The sequence below is a fragment of the Ambystoma mexicanum genome, chromosome 13, assembly GCF_040938575.1.
Source record: "Ambystoma mexicanum isolate Mex_15411 chromosome 13, UKY_AmexF1_1, whole genome shotgun sequence".
In the NCBI taxonomy this organism is placed as follows: Eukaryota; Metazoa; Chordata; class Amphibia; order Caudata; family Ambystomatidae; genus Ambystoma; species Ambystoma mexicanum.
This window is the reverse complement of record NC_090938.1, coordinates 105684377-105697920: the sequence shown is the minus strand read 5'-3', so window position 1 is coordinate 105697920 and position 13544 is coordinate 105684377. Positions and strand designations below refer to the sequence as shown.

Genomic DNA, 13544 nt, shown 5'->3' with positions numbered 1-13544 from the left:
TCAGTTAAGCCACCCTTTTACCGTCTTCCATAAGGACAAAGTTGTCTTGAAGGGCAAACCTTTGTTTTTGGCCAAAATCATATTAGATTTTCAACTGAGCCAGAAAATTGTGCTGCCTTCCTTCTATCCTCTGCCTCACTCTGGTAAGGAGGAGGAAAGACTTCATAGCTTAGATACTAGAAGAGCGCTAAGCTTTTACATTTCGAAAACATCCAAAATACAGTTTGATGATCAGCTTTTCATAGGGTTTACAGAACACAAACTAGGTCAGGCTGTTACCAAACAGACCTTAGTTAGGTGGATAATTTTAGCAATATCCGAGTGCTACAGGCTGGCAAGGAAAGACCCTTCGGATGGTTTGCAAGCTCATTCCACCAGGCGCATTGCTACATCTACAGCCATTCAAAGGGGCGTTCCTATTAGAAACGTCTGTGAAGCTGCAACATGGTCTTCCATCCACACATTTACAAAATATTACTACCTGGATTCTTCCCATGGTTAGAATGGTTTTTTTTTGGCAATGCAGTTCTCTGCTCTACGCATGAAATCTTAGACTTTAATTCTACACCCTCCTCCAAACATAATACTCCTTTGGGGGTCTGTCAGATGAGTAATACTTTGGAGGACACAATCCATTCGAAGAACAAGTTACTTACCCCTCGTAATGTTCTTTCGACTGGATGCTCCTCCAACGTATTCCTCATCGCCCTCCCAGACTACCCCTCTATAGAATTTCCCATGCTTTTACAGCTTCCGTTCCAAGGCGGAGTACTGTTATGCCCGTATTTATGGGCATCTCTGCTGCAAGAGGAGGGGAAAAACAGAACACAGGCCAACGGGCACTGCGCATACTATTTGTGCCCTTTTATGACATCACCCTCGATGGAGGCCCTCGAGGGACATCGACTCAATGCAATGCGCCCTCTGCCGAAAAAGTTTTCCGAAGCAGCTGAAGCTGGACATTACATGTCAAAGATGAGGAATATGTTGGAGGAACATCCAGTTGAAAGAATGTTATCAAGGGTAAGTAATTTGTTCTTCACTTCATTGCCCTTTGTCTTCCGCCGGCAAGAATTCTTCGGACGGATGGCTCCTGCATCGAGGAGAAGCCCTCGTTCAACTGACTGCGGCCTACACAGGCCTCACCGGTCTATGGCCATGTACAGTAGGGAGAGCAGACGAAGGTCGTATACTCTAAGAGAATGCCGATTTCTCCACCTTCCCTTCCCATTTACCGTTGTGCTGCCTTTTTCTTCCGCTATGGAAAATACACCTTTCAAATGGTGCCCTTCTTGTGGTCAAAAATATCACTGGAAGAACACGCACCAAGTGTGCACCCATTTCCTTCCACATGATCACGTCGAAAAGCATTGCAAGTCCTGCAAGCTTTTCAGACCCAAGACCCTAAAGATTGACGTACCAAAACGTTGGGTCGCCCACGGATGCAGGCCGAGGCCGCCATAGAAGTGGCAGATGAATCTGATGTCAGCATTTTTAGTGATATCGAAAACGATAGAGGGTTTGACAGAACCCCAGGTGCGAGACCGCGACTCCAATAAGCAAGCCAGCGGGCTTGCCACGGAGAAGCACACGGCAGCAAGAGCCGAGGCTTTTTTTTTTTTTTAATGTAAATGCACAACCCCAAGCTGAACGCTGACTGTCGTCGGCTGTTCATGGCGACGTGGTGTCCAAGGAGAACAATCTGTCCTCTGGGCCCTCGCGTTATCTGACACTCTTGCAAAAAAGGTACTAGTTTCACGCACCGAGCAACATGCACCGAAAGAATCTTCGGCGCGCTCTTCAAGCGCTTAAAAAATGCAGCAACTGATTACAAAACACGTCCTGAAATCGCTGCTTAAAGCTAAAGCACCAATCCTCTAGTCTTTTGACGGGCAAGACACAAGTCACGCATTACACAGGAGACAGACTATCCACCCTCTGAGGATACCCTTTCAGGGCATTACACCATAAAAGAAAAACTTCTTTTCTGGAACCATCTACCTCCTACACTATCTCCTTTCCCAAAGCCCACGGAATGGACACCAGAAAGTTTTGACAGGGTAATGAGAATAATCTTGCTTGGTAGACTTTATGGATCACCATCCAGGGGAGTTTAGACACCCTCAAGGTACTGCACAGGATGGTTTGGGAAATAGTGGGGAACCACTTTCAAAGGTGTCGGGACTGGACAGCTCTCAACCCAGCACTTCCACTGAGTCTTCACTACACACAGTCAAGACCCCTCTCAAGACATTTACATCATGTTGTCGACAGACGACCAAGATCAGCCTGCAGCGGACTCCCCTATATACAACCAGCTCAATACAATGAGCTTCTACTAAAAGCTGCTCAACTCATTAAAATGGAGCCAGAAGAGGTCCACAATGACAAAGACTTTGTGGACGACACTCTGGGGGACAAAAGAGCAGTAACCCAATTTATCCCTTTTCTACAATCAGTGCAAAGACACAGCCGGCCATCCCTACTGATGCCTAACCTCACGAGTGGTTAACACTTGCATCGCAATACATTTCAAGGTGGCACCAACGTCGTTACAACTAGAAAGAGGGCAGGTACACTCCTATCTTCCACACAAGGCAACTCCAGACAAGGAGAGTAAACACATCTACACACTCTGCAGGAAGGCTGCATCCTCTGCTGCATTTCAAACAAGAATTTCAAATCACACCACCCTACTGGCCAGTTATAGCTGCCTTGTGTGGAAATCACTCCAACAGCAGATCTATGCCGTCCCTGAGCCCTTTAAGTCTTGGTTCTCTAAAACCATCACTGGAGGCAAACCGGTTGCAAACTCAATCATAAAAAATAATCTGGACGCATTATAGCGGAGGGCACCTTAATCAAATGGCATGCCTGGTTAAGACAGTAGGACTTCAAACTTGAAATGCAAGCCACACTTCTAAATATGCCTACCAAACCTATTTGGCAAAGCAGTAGAGGATGCACTAAAGAGTGCAAAAGAAGAGCATGGGACTCTAAAATCACTAGGCCAAATAACTACCAAACTTTTTGTCCAGCCAGGGGCGTTTTTTTTTTCTTTTTTTCATGAACAAGGTTCTCAACGTTCCACGGGGTATAACCAAGGAGGCCAGTGCCCATACTGAGCCAACGCACAGGGCCAATCTACTGGAACATTTCAAAGAGGGTATAAAAGGTACAGAGGTAGAGCCTAAGCCACAGGAGGCTCCTCTGCATCTAAGCAATGACGCCCCGATTCTGGTTCCCTCCCATGCAACTCCAGTCAGAGGTCGCTGTTATGGATGTTTTCCTAAAGTCCCACTTGGAGATGAGACTTTAGTAAGCTCTCCCAGTGGTTTGTAGATTCCTCACCACCCCAAACTCTAAGTATCAATCTGTACTACTCAGAGACCTTGGCAGAGTGGCAGAGCAGTCTGGCCTATCTTAAGAGGAAGATGTAAGCTGTAGGTAAGTACACTGCACCTAATTAGTAATGCACATCAAAGAAACGCATACATTTATATTAAAATATATATTTATTATATTTTCACAAGTCACTGTTAAATACTTGGCACACTAAACACACACAGGTAGACTTCAATACTTTCAAAAGGCCACTTCTTAGTTGGTAGTTGTTGAACGTGTGCAATTGTTATAGGAGTTTGACAGGTCTACCATACTATCGGTAATAATGCACACCCACAAAGTAATACTGTAATTGCATTTAGTCCTGACACATAGTAGGGTAGTCATTTTTGGGAAGGGAAACAGTTGGTTGGTGTTCTCCTAGTGTTTTCCTAGCAGAGCTTCAGGTTCTCGAGGTAGTTTCCCTTCACAGCAAGTCTTTTTTAAATTTCAAAACGCAACCCTAGCTAAAAGTCAGTTCGAGAAGGCTTAAAGTGTTGAAAAGCAGCATAAGTTCCTGTGGATACTTCCTAGTCTCTAGGAAAGAAGATACTGTTAAAGGACTTGCTAAAGGGACACAAGCCACGGCTTGAGCTGGATGTAATAGGTAGTTGTCCTGGAATCCTCTATGTGCACTCGAATTCTCTGGAGCGACTTTGAAATACGGCAAGTATAACTTTATCCCCACAGAACCTTGGGTTTGGAGAAAATGTTTGTGGTGGATGCTCTGCGATGTAGCATCTCTGAACCCGATGTCCGGATTCCTTGGTCTGATGAAAAGCAGGACACTGGACGGGATCTCAGCAGCAGTCTCTGGGGAGGATTTCTCGCACGGTTTCATCAACTTATTTGGTCATTGTGGTTTTTGGGGAGTTTTCTGCAGCACCAACTAAAGGCGTGATTTGCCGGGTCAGTCTTAGGTTCCTGTAATCCCACACTCTGAGGGGGTCTGGGCGAGTTAGATTCTCTCTGGAGTGTCCTTGAGGGCTCAGCAAAGACTTGAACGGATTCAGCCTTTCCACGATGATGCACTTGAAATGGGCAGCAGGTCTCCTGGTTTTGGGGTTCCGCAGCTCTGTAAACTCATAGGACCTTGGGAGATGGCTCATATCAAGTTTGTCTTGGGACTGGTAGTTCCCACCTGTCAAAGGGAAGGAGTTGTCCTCTTGCAAGTTCCTTTGTCGCACAGAAAACTGGGTCAGATAGCAGTGGTCACGTCACGGTGTTACAAAGGGTTTGCAGGCGTCTTTGGTCTTCTTCGGTTAGGAGGGAGTCGTTGGAGAGAGCAATCCGGAGAGCCGGGTTGGGGAGCGGGGGGGTTTGGGTGGTCGGGAGGGTGAAGGTGATTGCGGAGTGATCTGTCTAGATTAGGGGATCGAAGGGAGTGCATATAAGGTTTGTCGCACAGAATATTGCTATCTAGGGTGTTGCTTTCAGTGTGGGTGCAGATGGATGAGTTGTTTCAAGTTGAGGGCTTCTAGGGTATCCGTGAGTGAATGGGTCTTCTGGTTTGAGGGAGTGTCAAACCGGATGTTGAAGTCTCCTAGTATGGTGAGCGAAGGATGCTGATTTAATTTGGTAGAAGTGATTCATTCGGGGAGACTGCGAAGTTCCTGTTGTAGCCAGGGCGCCTGTATAAGAGTAGAAAGCTGTAGGTGGTGGATGTGGAGAGTTGGAATTTTACAAGCAATTATTCACAATCGGTGCTGTCGGCTAAGGGTTCTTCAAGTAGGAGTGGGGGGGTTGGGGATTCGGGGGGGGGGGCCCTCATGTGCATTAGGTTCGTAGTAGTCTGCAAACCAGGTCTGTGATGAAGGATGTCCGGGTTTTCGTCTGATATAATGTTTAAGGTGGTAAATTAATTTTGGAGACCTACCTGGCATTGATGAGTATGTATTGTATTTATTTATATTGCGCCCTGAGGTATCTGGGCGCATTAAAGAATATGCATGTTTATGGTTACAGAATAGATAGTACATAAAGTACAAATGGAAAGGGACAAAGTATACACAAAATACAATGATTACATACAAATATGCGAGCACCTGTACACAAGACAAGGGAGGGACTTCGAGACAAACAAACTTACCAGGCTTTGTCCTTCAGATTGTGCAAGTGCCAGGGAAAAGGGGAAGTGCAGTCACGGCGCAGCGTAGCTGAGTAAGTGCATCCAGTGTCACGCGGCTCTGGGTAGGTGCAAGGATGCAGGATACTGTAGGGTTGCAGTTTCAGCCCCTAAGTGCACAGTAGGCACGAAGGAATTATACGGGGGACTGTCCAAAGAGGAGCCTGGTACCAAGTGAGACTCTGGGGGTAGCACAGCAACCAGTCTGTGCAGCAGAGGAGAGAGTGGGAAAACAGAGGAGAAAGGAAAGGTCTTGAGCTGCTTCCGTAACTTCAGGTGGTCCTGTTCAAGTTTGAAAGGGGCAGGAAGGCCATTCCAGAGGGAGGCACCTAAAGAGGAGAGTGCTTTCCGGGGGACGGGGAAGTGGGTGAATTTTGAGGTCGGAGTGTGTGCGTGTGTGGTGTTGAAGGAATGTGAGAGGGGGAGGGCCTGACCAGGCTAGGGTTGCGCGACTGAGGTGGGGACAAAGGATGGCATGAAAGTAGGTGGACAGATGGGGGTTCGGTGGTTTGAGGGGGGGTAGTGCTAGCACCAGGTTGGTTGGGGAGAGTTGGGTGCAGTAGAGGGGGGCAGATGGGAACTAGGATTGAGCAGTGGAGAAGAGGTGGGGTTTCTGAGCCTGCTGAGACACAGCCATTTTGTGGCGTTCGTGCGGCCAAATGGGTGTTTGTGAGAGTGGAGGGGGGGCTAGCGATGGGAAGTGTGAGTTGGAGGGGGGATTTGCGGGAGAAGTGGGAAAAGGGAGAGGTGGAAGCAAGGAGGTGGATAGGTGGGAGGGGCTGGGGAGTAAAGGGAGGAAGGCTGAAAGGGCCTGTTTTCATTTCTAGCTCTCCAGCGTGCAACTCTGAGTTGGGAGGGGTGAGGTCTGTATTGCGGCTGGGTGAGTGGGTAGCAGCTGTGGTTGGTTTCGGGGTAGGGGAGCATTTAACTGGGTTTTGGCAAAGGTATAGAAGGGGCTGCATGTGCGGTTGAGGGGGGAATAAAGGTGGGCCGGTTGAGGAAGAGGTGAGAGGTTGGCTAGGTGGGTCATTAGTTATTTTTCTAGAGTGCCAGCGTGCTGCTCTGAGGTGGGATGTGTGAGGCATGGTGTCTAGAGTTGGGAAAGATGCGCCCAAAAGCAAAGCTCACTGCAGTGCACCTGGGATTTAAGACGCCCAGTAGTGGGAAAATGCACCTAGATTCAGAATACACAGCAGTGGGAAATGCATCCAGATGCACTATACACAGCAGTTGAGACAATGCCTTTAAATACAAGACAGTCGAGGGTGCCAAAAAGTAGGCTCATATTTGGTGATTTTCAGATGGAGCATGGTCCAAGGGCATTCCTTTTATTCTGTGAGCCTACAGCATATTCAACATTCCTTGGATGTATGTATTTCAGATGCATATCATTGACTGTTCTGAAATGAAACACTAACTTACCCATATGCTTGGGGGTCTTTAATATATGTTGACAGGATTCTAAGCTCCAAATTCACAGGTCTTCGTTCATTGGCTTATGGAGGAGCAAGGTGATTGTGGCAACTTGTTACATTTAAAAATGAAAAGGGAGAGGAGGGCACCACTTGAAAATTAAAACGTAGGATTATTGCATCAAATATCCTAGAGATCCAAAGGTGTGTTTCAAAATATTTTCACCTGGAGCTGCCAGTCCATAAATGGTCCTGTAGCACTAGGACGTATTGAAACACAATCTCCAAAAAACAAAGTGACTCCACTTTGCTAGGAAAGGCGCTTCACAGTTAGCCCCAATAAGGTTGCTCATATATAGTCTACTGTAAAAAGTATCCAAATGTTATTCCAAAGAAGTTCTGAAAGTTATGAGTTTTCCTAACAGAAAATGTTTAATGCACATTTCTGAAATGTTTTCTGGTAAAGTTCATCTGTATGAATTACACATTGAGTATTCATCTGAAATTGCCCATAATACTCTGGTGCCAATGCATTTCGGAAAAACCTTCATCAGGGCGTTATTATTGCAAAAAATGATATCTCATAACTGTTCTAACAATGATCACAAGCTGCATTGCAAAACATGCATAGCAAATATTATCAAAAATGTTTATAAAAGCACATACCCATTTGTGAACCACATCCGTTTTGGTAGACAATAAAAAGGAAACAAACAAAAAGCATTTCAATTAGTTTGCTGCAATGGTTATGCATCTTCTATCAGTGTATCCGCCATGAAGGCAAGTCATACCTTAATCAAGTCAAAGAGCGCATTGATCATATTGTCCGTGAGCACAACTGCAGGATCTACAAAAAATAGAAGTTTATCACTGTGAGTAATCCTCGCAAAATATGCAGAGGGTAGAGCTTCAGTATATCTGTATGTAACCGTGCTTAGCCGGCAGCTTGTAAGACGTGTCAGCCGTGTGTGCAGCTTCCAACGCGCTTGCGGTGGAAATTACTTTGTTTTAAATGTAACCATGGAGACGGGGCGAGGCGTTGTGGTCTGTGCAAAGCACGTACGCCTCGCGCCCCACCCCCTGGCGCAAGCCATGGGGCGGGCATGTGCGAACTTAAAGGACAAAAGCATGTTTCGAAAAATTGTGCATTGCAAAGAGAAGCACATATGGATGTAATACAGTATGTGAGCTAATGTTGGTATTGCTTTACCGATGCGATCTAGTAATGCACAGTAGCGCCAGTGCTGCCTATTTGACAGAGATCGCGTTAGGTATAGTGAAAGTTACTAGAAGATGTACAGTTGCCTGACAAAAATCACGTTAGGTCTAATGAGTGTTAAAAAAAAGGGGGGGGGGTTGCGGATGTCTATAGGTTCACATAACTATTGTAATGCAGATTAGTACATAGGGTCCAAAGTAGACCTATGAAGGGTATGTCACTGTGAAACATGTTCATATGTAAACAAGTCGGATCTGGATAAGCAAAATAACGAAAAGATACTAAAGCTATAAGCTGAACGTGAGACCGACAAGGTCAACTTTAAATTCAAGATCTATAGGAAAAAATATATATAAAGAAACATGCTGTGTTCGATGGGCTCCACCACTAAAAGGGAGGCAGCAAGGTTAAATCTAAGAGTGAAGAAATTGCAACAAAGTATTTGTAAATACACAAGTCTTATAGTAGGGAGCCATAGAGACAAGGAGCAGAGGGTCCACATTTACATGTAAAAAATCAAAATCTGGTAACATCTGTTGGTTTGGTTTCTCCGATTAGTACTACAAAAAGCACATGTAGTTTATTTCTTCATTCAGCGCCTTTGGAGTAAGGGAGCTAAGACGGTCAATCCAAAAGGTTTCTCTTTGGTCCATCTTCCTTTGAAAATTGTCATGGATATCTCTTCTGAAGACCACTTCCAGAATTACAAAACGGATTTGGGCTAGGTTGTGTTTTCTGGCATCCCAATGTCTTGATACCGCTGAGTTAGCATTGTGGTTCCTTATGCATGATCTATGCTCATTCCATCTAGTCTTGGCTATTCTGAGTGTCTGACCCACATAGTACAAACCACATGGGCATTTTATCGCATAGATTACGTTGTGAGTCACATGTAGCAAAGTTCTTAAGTTTGATTGTCTCCCCTGTATAGGGATGCTTAATCGTCTCTCCTTTTATGACATAGCCACAATTGCTGCAATTCAAGCAAGGGAATGTACCAATCTTAGCTGTGAGTTTCTTTTTCAGGGCTGGTTTTGTTTGAACTAATCTGTCCTTTGAATTATGACTCCGCTGGTAAGCGAATGTGGGAGCTTCTTTAAACAAGTGTTCCTCTCGATGATCGCATAGGAGTGTGTTCCAATGTTTTTTGATGATGCACTTAATGCGATTGCTTTGACGAGAGTATTTGGACACAAAGACGAGTGGTGGAGCCTGTTCTTGTTTGGTATTGACCTTAAGTAAATCTTCTCTGCTCTGGGTGGCTACACGAGATTGAGCTGCGGTTATTTCTTCCTCTGAATATCCTCTGTCCAAGAGCTTTTTGCCCATTTCTTGGATAGCCATTTGATAATCTTCTGGGTCACTTACCAGTATTTTTACCCTCAACATTTGAGTATATGAAAGGTTTTTTATGAAGCTCGGTTGATGGAAGCTGAGGCGTTGTAGGAGGTTGTTCCGATCTGTTGGTTTCCGAAAGATAGTGGTTTGATATCCCAAGGTGGTAATCTTGATGTCTACATCCAAGAAATGGATATTTGTAAGCGAGTATTCATGAGTGAATTGTATACGGGCATCCATGCTATTCAAATATGCAAAGAAATTAAGCAACTCTTCCTCTGTCTCTTTCCATATTCCAAATATATCATCGATATATCTTATCCAAAGGCCCAATTTCGAATGCCAATGTTCATTTTGTAGTATTTTTTCTGATTCGAATTTGTGCATGAAAGAATTAGCACTTGTTACATTTACCCAGTTCTGCGGCACAGTTCAACACTATCCTCCAGAAGGCCCTTTCATCATTATTTTGGGCTGCTTCATAGTGTCTTCATTGTTCTTGTAGAAACTTGGCCTTCCTAACGTAACAAATTCCATAGCATCTGTCTATAAACTGATTTATTTCTGGATCCCTGTGCTCACATTTAATGGCCCTTAGAAGTTCTTTGATTTCCCTCCAATAAGTGTCAAACCACTGTCTTTTTCTAGTTTATGCTTTGATCTAGTGTCTTTAGTACATAGTTTCCTTGCATTCATCAAACTGGTTTATCCCTTAGGCTGGCTTCTGGCAATGCAGTCTACTCCAGGATCACTTATACTTCTAATAGACCCTCCTGTATGATAGTTTGAGAGCTCAGCCTCTAGAACCTGGTTCCAGTTACTATTGCCCCTATACTTTCTCCGGTTCATCGAACTCGGGGCTTTTGCCAAAACCACTACCTCCCTCTGTTGCCAAACTCCAAAGCATAACCAATGGGTTGTGGTCACGTTCACTTCCTAGGGACCACTTGGAAATTCAGCCCTATCCCAAGCTTCTAAATGTATGATCTCATCTATGGTGGTCGTGCCACTTTGTGAAACTAACCTTGTGGCTGCTTGAGGACTAGAGGGTGGCCCACCCCTTAAGTTTGAATACTCTATATTGATTGAAAATCTCTAAGCAGTGCCTTTCCACTTTGTCCCTACTTATTTGAAGGCTAGACGCAGAGTGGAAAACTCTGAGGAACTCCTGTATTTCTTGTGTCTCTATGCCCAGTTTGGCACTACAATCTCCTGTTAACAAAATACACAGGAATATGTGCCTGGAGAATAGGTTAACACCTCACTAGTGTTTTATAAAACGTGCTCCAGGTCAGCCCAATGGTCTGCTAAAATTCTATCGTTACACAGAGGGCATAATAAAAATGTATTAAAACTGGATAACAAAGCTGCAGCCCTTTCCCGCAACACACACAAGTGTTTGCTGATTACACAAGCATCTCCTCCAGTTTCAATGCTAGAGTAGTTTATTTCTATGCTAGAGTAGATTTATCCACCCAATTCCACTTAATGGGTATCCCGTAGGATTTCTTTGTTGCAGTCATCAATTTGTGGAACTGTTATTTTAGTTGTAGAGGTAGGCCACATTTCATGGATCCACAATTTCCATCCTTTGCATCCTGTCCCACCAATCCTTATCCTCCTTTGTCTTTCTTGGGCCTGCAATATTTTATGATGTATATAGGGTATGAGAGTCACTTCTTTTGCAATTTCATTGGTCATCAAATGATTTGCTGTGTGTAATTAGGACATCCTCTTTATAGAAGATGAATGGAATGAAGACATGATGAGTCATTGCTCTTTGAGCATAGGTGATCTTCTCCCACAAAAGGTAGGTCACTTTAGGAGTCTGTTGAAAGAAATGTCAATGTTTTGCGTTCTGATTATTTTTTAATGTTGTGGCATTTTTAGTTTAATTGCATGGACATTAATTCTGGAGAATGTGCATAGTTTTACTGTGATTGGTAGTGGCTTTTCAGTTCAAGTGTCAAATTATATAATTTACATTGGGTAACTGGGTTGCCTTTTCTAATGCCTAATGTATTTTCTTTACAGATACCAAACTACTATAAAATTATTAAAAAACCAATGGATCTCTCAACAGTAAAAAAGAAACTCCAGAAGAAACATTCGCAGCACTATGAAACCCCAGATGACTTTGTTGCTGATGTCAGGCTGGTTTTTAAGAACTGTGAAAGGTTTAACGAAGTATGTTAACCTTCTTTTATGCAATACTGACATGGAATTATTTCCCTCCTTTTTAGAACATGCATATCTATCTGTACAGCAGTCCTAGGCAACACATTACTTTACATTTCACTACATTTGCTGCAGTGGCAACACAATTTCTGTAGTAGTGCAATGTCAATAGTCCGTACTGTGCAGAAGTCAAACAGTTTTACAGTTTGAACACTAATTAAATATAACGGGTAGTAGATCTGTCACTTTTTTCAGCAGCCTCCCTTCTGTTGGCCTGCAATGGTGACTACAAGCAGTTCTTTCTTTACAAAATATCTAGTCTATCTTTTTAATGGTCTTTGCCCCAACAAACCTGTGTATGTCTTGTCACTCGTTTGCCAATGGAGCGCTCTGTTTGCTGATATCCCGAATAAGTGTATGTCATAATATTTGGTTGCATATGTTGTAGCACTACACAGGCGCTGATCAGTGCTGGTCTTAGGCTTTTCTGCCCTAGGCAAACCTTTCCAAGTACTCCACCCAAAGCTGCACTTTGGTCACACCTAGGTTGGATTATCGTCCAGTTTGTCTTATTCTCATCTTTCATTCTTTCTTCACTTTTGTCCTTAGCTTTCTTGGTTTCCCTTACTTGTTTTGTTTCTTACTTTTCTTTCTCCCTTCCATTCAGTGAGTTATTACCTTGTAACTAAAGGCCTGTGATTCTGATGTCCAGTGTATACAACCATTCAGACATCCCAAAGCTTCTTTGATGTAGAAGAGCCAAGTTCAGGGGTTGCTTAGATTGTTAATGCAGTCACCCGTCCCAGCTTTGCATCCGCAGGCAAATGTTAGTGTCTAGTAATATGGCTGACACTGAAGATGTATGCCTATTTAAGTGTTCAAATGTGAAAAATCAGCATTGTATGTTCCCTTTGTCAAGGATTTACAGCGGCAAGCATTAGATGTCTCTTGAGCTTCCTGAAACCTACATTTTTGTCAATGTTTTTATTCCCCTGTTAGACTGGCTCTTGGGTGGACGTTTGATGCAATGCCCATGCCTGTAATCTAATTCTGCGGCTTTGTGGTGGATTCTATTGCATTTGAAATGCTGTTCATGTAATCATTTGTTGGCAGATATCTACTGCTTGGTATTGATGGCTCATTGGAAAAAGGGGAACCCTTGCAAAAGTGATAACACTCCCCTGGTGTACAATTATATGTTCAGGTTATATTCTCCACAATAAGAGAAGTGTTATCGAACTTAAACCTTTGGAGTTGGAGTCATTGTAGTCAAAAATTGGTATTGAACTTAAAGTATGTACTCTCCTGCTGCAACCAGGATATGAGTAGCATTGGGACCCAAAAGGATTGTTCAGCATAGTCTTTGTTTAGCTGTATTCCATGGTATGGGGAATAAATACAACATTGTGATGTTGGAACAGTCGAAGTGATTTTTATACAAGGCTCAAACTTCACTCATATTGTCATCCTCAGACCAGTTTTACTTGGTAATTGAAAAGATTCAGATGGTTTGATTTCTTGATAAATTGTGAAGAAGAAAATCTCGACGGCTACGTTACAATGTTATGTTTTAACCTTAAAGGTCTGAAAATGTTGCATAGCTGCGTTTTCTATTCAAAGTTACTCCAGTTTGTTTTATTTGTGACATGGCAAAGGGGTATGGCTTTCGGATGTACACTATTTTGAAGACACAGTAGCTTTCCCTACGGTTGTCTAGCCGCTACTTTTTTCTGTTCTGTGAGGTGCTTTCCAGCTTTAGGACCTTTCCCCTTTTCAAAGTCGGCAAACTGCCTTTCTCGTGTTTTCCGCAACTGTTAATTATCTGTTATAAATGAGGTTTTCTTCTTTTGCTTATAGCCCCTTTATTTGTATTGCTGTAGCAGTTCGG

General features: G+C 43.6%; 1 protein-coding gene across 5 annotated transcripts in view; it reads left to right on the top strand.

Annotated features, from left to right (window-relative positions):
* TRIM33 (tripartite motif containing 33) overlaps window positions 1-13544 on the top strand; it is a 1358766-nt gene that overhangs the window by 1292311 nt on the left and 52911 nt on the right. For all 5 annotated transcript variants that reach the window (XM_069633393.1, XM_069633392.1, XM_069633390.1 and 2 more), the window contains one exon: window positions 11513-11665. In XM_069633393.1, coding sequence (XP_069489494.1) covers window positions 11513-11665 — 153 coding nt within the window. The remainder of the gene's footprint in view (window positions 1-11512; window positions 11666-13544) is intronic.